Source organism: Nycticebus coucang, chromosome 13 (genome assembly GCF_027406575.1).
Source record: "Nycticebus coucang isolate mNycCou1 chromosome 13, mNycCou1.pri, whole genome shotgun sequence".
In the NCBI taxonomy this organism is placed as follows: domain Eukaryota; kingdom Metazoa; phylum Chordata; class Mammalia; order Primates; family Lorisidae; genus Nycticebus; species Nycticebus coucang.
The window spans coordinates 42,364,925-42,376,697 of record NC_069792.1 but is presented as its reverse complement, the minus strand read 5'-3'; the positions used below and the strand labels follow the sequence as shown (position 1 = coordinate 42,376,697).

At 41.2% G+C, this 11,773-nt stretch overlaps 1 protein-coding gene across 1 annotated transcript; it reads right to left on the bottom strand.

The window, feature by feature from the left end:
• Positions 1-1,312: 1,312 nt before the first annotated feature.
• On the bottom strand, positions 1,313-6,017 carry LOC128563356 (interleukin-10 receptor subunit beta-like). The gene is made up of 2 exons (XM_053558666.1): positions 5,986-6,017; positions 1,313-2,736 (listed from the first exon to the last, which is right to left on the bottom strand). Exons 1-2 carry the CDS (start codon positions 6,015-6,017, stop codon positions 1,791-1,793), a joined length of 978 nt encoding a protein of 325 aa, XP_053414641.1. The 3' UTR covers positions 1,313-1,790.
• Between the last annotated feature and the right edge of the window lie 5,756 nt (positions 6,018-11,773).

Here is an 11,773-nt window from a genome sequence, read left to right as displayed (position 1 = left end):
TTTTATATGTGAAACCTCAACAGTACCCACACTCTGAACTGCTAGGTTATGTTGCTGATGCCAAAATACAAGTCTCAGCCTTTCTCTCTTCTCCTGCCTGCAGACCTATGTATGCACCTGGCCTCTTTATGGTTTTAATGCTCCTCTTAATTTCTTCATTGCAGTTGGTGACCCTACTGCCCAGTCTACTGCTTGAAAAAGAATTCTAGATTTCCCTGGCCCTCCCTTAATTCTCTATGACAGCTGTTTTATAGCTGGTCATTTTCTCTTATTCAAATTCTCCTCCTCATTACTGCCAAAATGGTACCTGTGTTTTTTGTTTGTTTTTTTGAGACAGAGTCTCAAGCTGCTGCCCTGGGTGGAGTGCTATGGCATCATAGCTCACAGCAACCTCCAACCCAAGTTCGATAGATCCTTTTGCCTCAGTTCTTCTATTTTTAGTAGAAACATGGTCTCGCTTTTGCTCAGGCTGGTCTCAAACTTGTGGGTTCAACCAATCCACCTGCCTCAGCCTCCCAGAGTGCTAAGATTACAGGTGTGAGCCACCATGCCTGGTTGGTACCTTTGTTTTTTATGTTTTCGACAAGATCTCACTCTATCACCCAGGCAAGAGCACAGTGGTGTCATCATTGCTCACTGCAACCTCACACCCCTGTCTTCAAGTGATCCTCCTACCTTAGCCTCTCAAGTAGCTAGGAGTACAGGCATGCACCATCATACCCAGATAATTTTTCTATTTTCTATAGAGAGGGAGTCTCTCTCTTCCTCAGGCTGGTCTCAAACTTCTCAAGCAATCTTCTTCCCTCGAGTCTCTCAAAGTACTAGGATTAAAGGTATGAGCCACCATGCCTGGCCCCCAAATATTTTTTCTTTTTTAAAAAAATTAATTAATTTATTTATTTTTATTAATTAATTAATTTTTTATTTATTTATTTTTTTCAATAGAGAATGAAACTTTAATAGAACACCAGTAGTATACATATAAAACATACATAGGTAGAAAAATATATGCAGTCAAAGTATTACAGAGAATACAAAAAGTCTGTGTTCTGTGCAGCATGGTGCTAATCACTTTTGAATTGAGGTGATCACCTTTTCTGATCAGTCTATTGGTATCTGGTAGAATTTTACAGCATTTCTATTAAAAAAAAAATACCTGCTCCTGGATGACAAGTATCCCCATGTTTATTCCTCCTTTTAAATACATCCATTTCTCATTATTAAAAAGTGGTCCTAATTTAGGGAGCTTAAGAGGCTGAAAATGACATTCTCAGTGGACAACTTTTTTGTTTTTTAAGTAGAGTGCCAGTAGAGTGCCATGGCATCACAACTCACAGCAACCTCAAACTCTTGGGCTTAAGGAATTCTCTTGCCTCAGCCTCCCAAGTACCTGGGACTACAGGCGCCTGCCACAACGCCTGGCTATTTTTTGTTGGAGTTGTCATTGTTGTTTAGCTGGCCTGGGTCGGGTTTGAACCCGCTAGCCTCAGTATATGTGGGTGGTGCCGTAACCACTGTGTTATGGGCATCAAGCCTCAGTGGTCAAATTTTTAAAGAAAATTATTAAGAAAGAAAAGAAAATTGTTCAGACCTTTATAAAGAAGTAAGTCCCCAAGGTGGAGTGTTTTTGCCAAGTGAGCCTCAACAGTCTGGGGACTAGGAGTTATAGAACTGGGGTTGGCTCAGGGGGTCTTCAGCCTTGTCTGTGGCTTTGATCACTGGCTGAGGTGGCTGTGAGGAGTAGGGGTCATTGTGCCCAGCCAAGTGTGTTTCCGCCTCAGAGATGAGCTCTAGGGTCCCTCCTCAGAGAGTGTCCTGAAGCTGCAGCTGACACCAGGGTTCTGCTTGCTGCTTTCAGAGTCTTCTACAATGACACTTTGTTTGTCAAAAACCTCATTCTCATCAGACAGTGGGAAGGAGAAAAACAGAAGTGTGCTATGATGAGGGTGGCCCAAAAACTCTTTCAGGTGCTGCGGGAGGGAGTTCCCAGGGGAGAAGGTGTACTTTGTCTTCTTGTAAATGCACCAGAGCAGAGCAAAACAGCCCAGGAACACCAGGACGGCCACAAAGACACACCCGATGAGTACCAAGGTGACCATCCAGGAGGGGACCGTCTCGTCATTAGTTGTTTGCTCACAGACAGGCTCGCTCCACTGGCCGGTTTTGTTGCGATCAGGAAGAAACCCTTGAACTTGAACACAGTAAGTTGTCCATGGTTCTAGGTTTCTGAGGACCTCGAAGTCATACTGAGGAGTGATCTGGAACTTTTCATCAGTACCATTTTTCCAGTATTGCACATTATAAGCCCACGAGTCATAAATATTCTTCATGGTCCATGTTTCAGGTTCGTTCTCAATTTGGGGGGCTGAGAAACGCATGTGTAAAGAATCAGCATGCATTTCTACATGCATTCCAGGAGGCCCAATGACAGTGTCATCCACAGGACAGAAGGTGATGTTTACCCAGTCTGAATGCTCATCTGCAAATTCAGCTCTGACTCTCAAGGTGTGGTCCCCATACTTGGAAAGACTTGAGAAATCACATTCCGTTGAGGCAGCTCTTGTGCATATATCTTGGAATTTCCTATAACTTTGGTACTGAGCTGTGAAAGTCAGATTCCCTTTGGGAAAAGCAGGTGACTTCCACTGTAGAATGTTCTTGAAATTAACTGAATTCACTCTGACATTTTCAGGAGGTGGCACCATTCCCAATGCTGACACCAGCAGCCAGCCACCCCTATTAATTTATTTTTTTGAGACAGAGTCTTACTTTGTCGCCCTTGGTAGAGTGCCTTGGTGTCACAGCTCATAGCAACCTCCTCTTGGGTTTAGGTGATTCTCTTGCCTCAGTCTCCCGAGTGGCTGGGACTAAAGGCGCCCACCACAATGCCTGGCTAATTTTTTTGTTGCAGTTTGGCCCGGGCCAGGTTTGAACCCACCACCCTTGGTATGTGGGTCCGGCACCCTACTCACTGAGCCACAGGCACTGCCCATCTTTTCTTTTTTTTATTGTTGGTGATTCATTGAGGGTACAAAGAACCAGGTTACATAGATTGCATTTGTTAGGTAAAGTTCCTCTTATAATTGTGTTCTGCCCCCCCAAAAGGTGTGTCACACACCGTGACCCCCCACCTCCCTCCCTCCGTCCCTCTCCCTGCTCTTCCCTTCCTCTGCCCCTCTCTTCTTTCCTCTCTCTGCTCTTCCCTCCCTCTGCCCCCCTTTCCTCTCTCTGCTCTTCCCTTTCCCACCCAAATGGTTTTTTAAAACCCAACTTTGATCATATTGTTTCCCCGAATCATAAATCTCTCAATGAGTCTCTATTGTCTAAAGCATCAAGTTCATTCACATCAAAGTTGCATAATGGAACTTCAGGGACAGCCCCTCTCTCCAGACTCATTTTTCTAGTAACTTCAGATTCCAATGCTACAATGATACTGAACCCATTTGCAGATTCCAAATGAACCAGTCTCTCTATAAGTATGACATGCTTTGAAATGCAGGTTTTTCTATAGGGAATGCCTCTCTTTCCCTTCATAACAATCCTTCACTTATCCTTTGAAATTCAACCCAAACGTCTGTCATCTTTAGAGAAGGTTCTATTCATGTCTCTTGCCCATTGATATATGGGATTGTTGGCTTTTTTCATGTGGATTAATTTGAGTTCTCTATAGATCCTAGTTATCAAGCTTTTGTCTGATTGAAATTATGCAAATATCCTTTCCCATTGTGTAGGTTGTCTCTTTGCTTTGGTTATTGTCTCCTTAGCTGTACAGAAGCTTTTCAGTTTAATGAAGTCCCATCTGTTTATTTTTGTTGTTGTTGCAATTGCCGTGGCAGTCTTCTTCATGAAGTCTTTCCCCAGGCCAATCTCTTCCAGTGTTTTTCCTATGCTTTCTTTGAGGATTTTTATTGTTTCATGCCTTAAATTTAAGTCCTTTATCCATCTGGAATCAATTTTTGTGAGTGGGGAAAGGTGTGGGTCCAGTTCCGGTCTTTTACATGTAGACATCCAGTTCTCCCAACACCATTTATTGAATAGGGAGTCTTTCCCTCAAGGTATGTTCTTGTTTGGTTTATAGAAGATTAGGTGGTCGTAAGATGTTAGTTTCATTTCTTGGTGTTCAATTCGATTCCAAGTGTCTATGTCTCTGTTTTTGTGCCAGTACCATGCTGTCTTGACCACTATGGCTTTGTAGTACAGATTAAAATCTGGTATGCTGATGCCCTCAGCTTTATTTTTATTACTAAGAACTGCCTTAGCTATACGGGGTTTTTTCCAGTTCCATACAAAACGCAGAATCATTTTTTCCAAATCTTGAAAGTACGATGTTGGTATTTTGATAGGAATGGCATTGAATAGGTAGATTGCTTTGGGAAGTATAGACATTTTAACAATGTTGATTCTTCCCATCCATGAGCATGGTATGTTCTTCCATTTGTTAATATCCTCTGCTATTTCCTTTCTGAGGATTTCATAGTTTTCTTTATAGAGGTCCATCACCTCACAAACACATGAAAAATGTTCATCATCTCTATATATTAGAGAAATGCAAATTAAAACAACCCTCAGATACCATCTAACCCCAGTGAGAATGGCTCACATCACAAAATCTCAAAACTGCAGATGCTGGCATGGATGTGGAGAGAAGGGAACACTTTTACACTGCTGGTGGGACTGCAAACTAGTTCAACCTTTCTGGAAGGAAGTATGGAGAAACCTCAAAGCACTCTAGCTAGACCTCCCATTTGATCCTGCAATCCCATTACTGGATTGCATCTACCCAGAAGGAAAAAAAATCCTTTTATCGTAAGGACACTTGTACTAGTGTTTATTGCAGCTCAATTTACAATCGCCAAAATGTGGAAACAGCCTAAATGCCCACCAACCCAGGAATGGACTAACAAACTGTGGTATATGTATACCATGGAATACTATTCAGCTATTAAAAAAAATGGAGACTTTACATCCTTCGTATTAACCTGGATGGAAGTGGAAGACATTATTCTTAGTAAAGCGTCACAAGAATGGAGAAGCATGAATCCTATGTAGTCAATTTTGATATGAGGATAATTAATGATAATTAAGGTTATGGGGGGGGAAGCAGAAAGAGGGACGGAGGGAGTAGGGTGGGGCCTTGGTGTGTGTCACTACTTTATGGGGGCAAGACATAATTGCAAGGGGGACTTTACCTAACAATTGCAATCAGTGTAACCTGGCTTATTGTACCCTCAATGAATCCTGAACACTAAAAAAAAAAAAAAAGAAAGAAAGAAAAATAGTAACAAGCCACAGGCTACATAGCTAATCAAGAGGTAAAGTTTAAATTAATCTCCCAGCATTTGAAATGTAATCACATCATTCCTGTTAACTCATGGCTCAAAAGCAAAAAGCATTGGGTTCAAGATGGATGCAACACCTTAATGTCCAGAACATTGTCACTGGGATTTGGTGCAGAATTTGGAAGACAATGACTCAATTTCTGATTGAAGGAATGCCAGCGATAAAGAGAATCTCTAGATTTGGGCTGTGATGGTGGCTTTCTGGTTTTGGATGTAATTATTTACTGGGTTTTATTAATAAACATTTCTATGTTTTGAGAAAAAAAAAAAAAGAAAAAAGAAATTCAACCCAAACGTTGTTTCCTCTAGGAAGTTTTCCCTGACCTACTCAGGAATATGTAGACTGATACTTTTCTTCAAAGCTTCTGATAACTCCGTGTATTGCAAGAACACAGTGTATCAGCTATGATACTAATCACTGTAGCTACTGTCTGCATCTCTCACGTGGGTGCAAGCTTGTCTTTTTAGACCTGGAGTGTCATCTTCTTCCTGGCACACTGCAAGTATTTAATAAAGTGTTGAAATTACTCATTTATAAAAATATAGGAAAACCAAAGTTCTGTTTAGGCTACATGAGGCTACATGAACTAGAGCCTGATTACGAGTACCAATAATAGTAAACTCAAACTGTGTTGCTACACAGTACCTAATTCTCTTGAGTGTTTCTGTTGGTATCATCTTTCCTTTTTTGCTTATCCCATATTATTGACATTGGCTATCTAATGTCAATTTCACCAGCAGCATTTGAAAATGAATTGAGATATACAGAAATGGAAGGTTCTCAGAGCTAAGTCATCTGATGTGAGTGTCCTGCAGAGAAAGTTCATGAGCAACCAGCCCCAATAATCTCCTTAGATCTGTTCCCATTTCTGTGTTGTTCAAGGACTGTGTACCCCATTCTTCCTTTAATTTTACATATAGCCTTTTTCACATACTCCCCTATTTCACTGGGATAAGCTAGACTCAGTTTCTTTTGCTTGTAAATAAAAGAATCTTAATCAAAGCACCAACTGTAAAAGTACTAAAAGATTGAAAACACTATTGGCCGATTCTCTGTTCTGTGGGTTAAAGATTAGGTTCTAATAAGCCCACACAGTGAAGCCTTTTGACCATACAATTTTTATAGCCTTCTAAGAGATTATTAGTTAGCAAAAACAAAGGTAGACAAACTCACAATAGTCTGCCCAAACCACATGAATACAATTTAAATAATCTTTTCTTTTCAGGTATTCTTTTTTCATGATTTTCATAAAAGAATTTATTTTTCCCCTTCGAGTTTAAAATGCCATGTCAAGTTAGTAAAAGATGTTGGCTTAAATAATTCCTAGATATCAGGTCTATTTCCCCCAGTGCCAGTTGAAATGACATGGGTTGATGTTTGTGCATCTGATGTTTCCATAGCAGTTAACACTGAGCAGCTTTACTTCCTCGTTAGCTGATGGCACACTATGAAATTCCTTCTCCCAAAGATGGGAAGTCATAAGATATGGCTTTTTCGAAAACATAACCTTATATGACAGGAAGCCAAAAAAGCAAAATTTAACCAGATGAAACAGAAAGGGGAAATATGCTCAGCCAACATGTTAAATTCAAGCTGAGATCTGGCAGAACATGGGGAAGAAAGTATCCTTCACTGTTTTGTTATCTCACAAACACTCGGTGGAATACTTAATAATAGGAAGGAATTTAAAGCTTTATTTTTGTGTAATGTTTTGTAATGCAATTTGGCAACCTTTGTCTCCAGTACCCAAGGTCTCTACATATCGTCACAAGACAATATTTCATGCTGATTTAGAGGACATATCAGCCTGCTGATTCAGCTCCACCACTTCCTGTCAACAACAACGATAATATTATAAAAACCCTTCATGTACCCAGTGGTTGTTTAACAAAGTAATCTCAGCTCTCAGGAAATAGAAAATCATCCATCAAGTTAAAAAGCTTATCGAGAATTCAAAGCAGCATGACAAAACCAGATGCTAAAGCTTATTTGATCTCTCCTCACTCTAATTTTACTTATTTATTTATTTATTTATTTATTTATTTGGGGGGTTTTGCTCTGTCACCAGGGCTAGAATACAGTGTTGTTATCATAGCTCAATGCAATCTCAGACTCCTGGGCTCCAGTGATGCTCCTTCCTTTACCTCCCAAGTAACTGGGACTATAAGCCCACACCACTACACCAGAATAATTTTTCTAGTTTTTACAGAGACAAGGTCTAGCTCTTGCCCAGGCTGGTCTCAAACTCCTGGTCTCAAGTGATCCTCCTGCCTCAGATTCCCCAAATGCTAGAATTACAGGTGTGAGCCACCACACCCAGCCCACTCTTACTTCGGACCTAATTCTAACTGATGTACAAATTTACTTTTATGGCTTCCAGAAAATAAGCAGCAAATTAGAAGCAACAGAGGGAAGCTATAGAGAAGTAATGCAAAGTACCTTCTATTACACTAATAGAGAAAGAAGGGGTAAGAAAATTATAGAAAAAGCATATACTTTTTCTACTTAAGAAACTATAGAAAAAGCATATACTTTTCTACTTAAGAAACTATAGAAAAAGCATTATGCATTCTTTTTCTGCATAAAACTACAAAATATGTATTTACCTGGAGTCATTTCAAATAAGAACAGATAGTCCTCTTTAGTTTAGTTGCCCTCAAGCCAATTCTGCATTATTATTTTGGAAAGGGGGCATTCTGAGCCGTCAAGAAGAGTTTGTTTATTTACAGCAGAACCTCCACAGTTGACCACCTCCCTACATTGATCACCTCCTTACATTGACCTAATTTTCATGGACTGGACATGTATGTGTCAGTATAGTAGGTCTACTTCCTTATGTTGATGATTTCCATACATTGAGCAGTTTTTATTTGTTTGTTTGGGGGGGCCAGGACTGGGCTTGAACACACCATCCCTCGTATATGGGGGCGGCACCCTACTCCTTGAGCCACAGGCACCGCCCTGTTGAGCAATTTGTTACATTCTCTTGGGTGGTCAGCTTGTTGGGGATCAGGACAGCTAGCTGCCTGTCTTAAAATTTTGGGGTTTTAGGCAGCTGCCTGAAAATTGCTGCCTCAGAGTGCTCTTGGTTGAAAAATGACCAGCCACCCCAAAGTAAGATAAACAGGGGACAAAATTTATTGAGAAAGAGAGAGGTAGATGAGTAAGAGCATAATATAGACTTACGGGGCAAGATAAGTTCACCATAGGCAGCAAACAGGCTGGCCAGGGCCAGCAGGCAAAGAAACAAAGGGTAGTGGCTGGCAGTTCTCTTTTATATCACATGGGTCAGGCCTTTCTATGGTTCAGAAGTCAACTTGGAACCAGAGCCTGACTGTGCATGTGAACCTCCCAGGAGCTTCTCTGAGAGCGCATGGAGGGATGTGGACCATATGATAATTAGTTTTAAGATTGCTCTAGGTCTCCTATAAGATTCTGCTGTACCCATTGCCAGGCTAGAGAGTCTTCTACATCCTCTTGCCTTTGGCACACTAAGTTCTGACTGATAGATTGCTAAGGTGGTCCCTCCTCTCCAGGTATGATCAATCACTTGGGACAGAATTAAGGTGAGTGGCACAGAGATGGGAGCCCCAACCTTGTCATCCTTCCTAAGGAGAGTTGTTTCCTAATTTACTACCTAACAAACTTACAGAGGTGATTCTACTATATTTATTTATTTTATAGAGGTCTGACTATGTTGCCTAGGCTGGACTCAAACTCCTGGACTCAAGCGATCTTATTACCTCAGTTTCCTAAGTAACTGAGATTACAGGCACATGCCACTATGCCTGGCTAAGAAGAGTTTAGTATATCCTGCATGGAGATGTCTGTTTTAAAAGGCAGGGACATGTTTTGCAGGGAGAATGGGGACCGAAGACTCCATTTTTGGCAAAAGAAAACACACTGGTTCCACAGGTTTTAAAGGACCCTGCCCTGGGGGCAGGACCCCAGCATGTTTATTTACATTTTTGTAAGCATTTATTGACAGACTTGGGACCAAGTGTGGAGGCTCATGCCTGTGGTCTTAGCACTCTGGGAGGTGAAGGCAGGAGGATTGCTTGAAGTCAGAAGTTCAAGACCAGCTGAAACAAGACTTTGTGTCTAGTAAAAATAGAAAAAATTAGCCAGGCCTGGTGGTGGGCATCTGTAGTTCCAGCTACTCAGGAGGCAAGAGGCTTGCTTGAACAACTGGGGAGTTACAAGTTGTTGTGAGCTAGGCTAATGCCATGGCATGGCACTCTAGCCTGGGGCAACAGAGTAAAAAAAAAAAGGAATTTATGACAAGACTGAGCTGAGGCATAAAGAAGGGGAGGATACTGAAAGAAGAGAAGCAGTGAGTCTTAGAAAATAAAATATGTGGGCCGTGCCTGTGGCTCAGTCGGTAAGGCGCCGGCCCCATATACCGAGGGTGGAGGGTTCAAATCTGGCCCTGGCCAAACTGCAGCAAAAAAATAACTGGGTGTTGTGGCAGGCACCTATAGTCCCAGCTACTCAGGAGTCTGAGACAAGAGAATCTCCTAAGCCCGGGAGCTAGAGGTTGCTGTGAGCTATAACGCCATGGCACTCTACCGAGAGTGACAAAGTGAGACTGTCTCTTAAAAAAAAAAAAGAAAATATATGTGTCTATAGGCTCAGCTGTCTTGGAGCAGGTAATACCATAAAGCACTTGGGAGAGGAAAGGGAAAGGAAAGTTGGAGGAGTAATTGGAATTGGAGGAGTAACTAGAATTGCAGGTCAAGCACATGAACTGATCCAGGGATGGGGGGAAGGAAGTCCTTGGGTAGGTCATGGGAGAAACTACTGTAAGAAAAAGACCATCAAGTGTAGTTGATATGGAGGGTGAAGGTCCTCATTGATTAGAATTAATCAGCTATAATTTGGGAATAAAGTAAAATTGTTTTAGTCATATATATATATATATATATATATACACACACACCATATATATACAGAAATGTCATATCTAATACCAAATGTTTGATTTTATTTAAAAAGCATGTACGATTTGAGTAAGCATTGTGCTGTGAACTAATGGAGACATGAAAACTGACAAGAGATGGTGTTCACTTTCCAGGAGTACTAAATCTAGCAACTGCGATAGTCACACACACAAGTCATTCCAAGTCATGCTAGTTTGTCCAAAGGGGATATGAATAGAACATTAACTGACCACTACTTTGGGTCAAGCTGTGTATTAAGCTTTCAAGCATGTTACATAATTTAAATTTTATAGAAATTTCAAGGAGGTATAATTCTCTCACTTTCACAGATGGGGAAATTGAATCTTCAGAGTTTAGTAATTTGCCTAAGCCACAAAGTTCTGGAAATTAGAAAAGATAGATTCAAATTTCTATCACTCTCTGGCTTGTTTCCTTTTTTGTTCTGTTACCAGATGAAAAGGGTTCGGCCAATTGTCACTGTCAGCCAGTATGCAGAGACAGGGATAGATTCACCAAACTTTATTAGTCAGAGGATAGCAATTCTGGAGAACAGTGACAGTAGCCTCTCCAAGGCTTGTTCTGTTCTTCCTTTTCCAAAACCACAGTTTTACACATGAAAGTTCAGGGCTGGGGCTTGGCACCTGTAGCTTGGTGGCTAGGGTGCCAGCCACATACACCAGACCTGGAGGGTTCAAATCCAGCCTGGGCCTGCTGAACAACAATGACAACTACAACCAGAAAAAAAAAAAAAATAGCCAGGCATTGTGGCAGATGCCTGTAGTCCCAGCTACTTGGGAGGCTGAGGTAAGAGAGCTTAAGCCCAAGAATTTGAGGTTGCTGTGAGCTGTGATGCCACAGCAATCCACCCAGGGTGACAGCTTGAGACTGTCTTAAAAAAAAAAAAAAAGAAAGTTCAGGGCTGGGCATGGTGGCTCATGCCTATAATCCTAGCACTCTTGGAGACCAAGGCAGGCAAATCACTTGAGTTCAGGAGTTTAAGACCAGCCTGAGCCAGAGCAAGACCCCATCTCTAAAAACAGCCAGGCATTGTGGTGGGCATCTATAGTCTTAGCTACTCAGGAAGCTGAGGCAAGAGATTCACTTGAGCCCAAGAGTTTGAGATTGCTGTGAGCTACTGACACCACTGCACCCTACCAAGGGCAACAAAGTAAGACTCTGTCTCAAAAGAAAAAGAAAAAGAAAAAAAGAAAAGAAAATTCAAAGCAAAACCATGTTAACCCTTTTCTTAAACAACAATAATTGGCATAACCCATGACCCATAATAAACAACAATCAGCATAACCCATGACCCAAAATAACATTCCAATTCAAAAGTTAATCCCCTAAATCAGTTGCCCTAAACTACTCAAAATATTACACTTTCAGGTTAAAGCTGAATTTACAAAACAGAAAGAATGGACCTAAACCAACTGAGCAGACCAGCTGCGGGTTGTTGGCCCAAGCCAGACTGACTTCATCTTATTTCCACCACA

Coding starts and splice junctions, on each gene's coding strand:
- LOC128563356 (XM_053558666.1), bottom strand. CDS start 6,017: ATGATACCAACAGAAACACTCAAGAGAATTAG. Junction 2,737..5,985: donor GAAACACTCAAGAGAATTAG/GTACTGTGTAGC, acceptor ATAAATTAATAG/GGGTGGCTGGCTGCTGGTGT.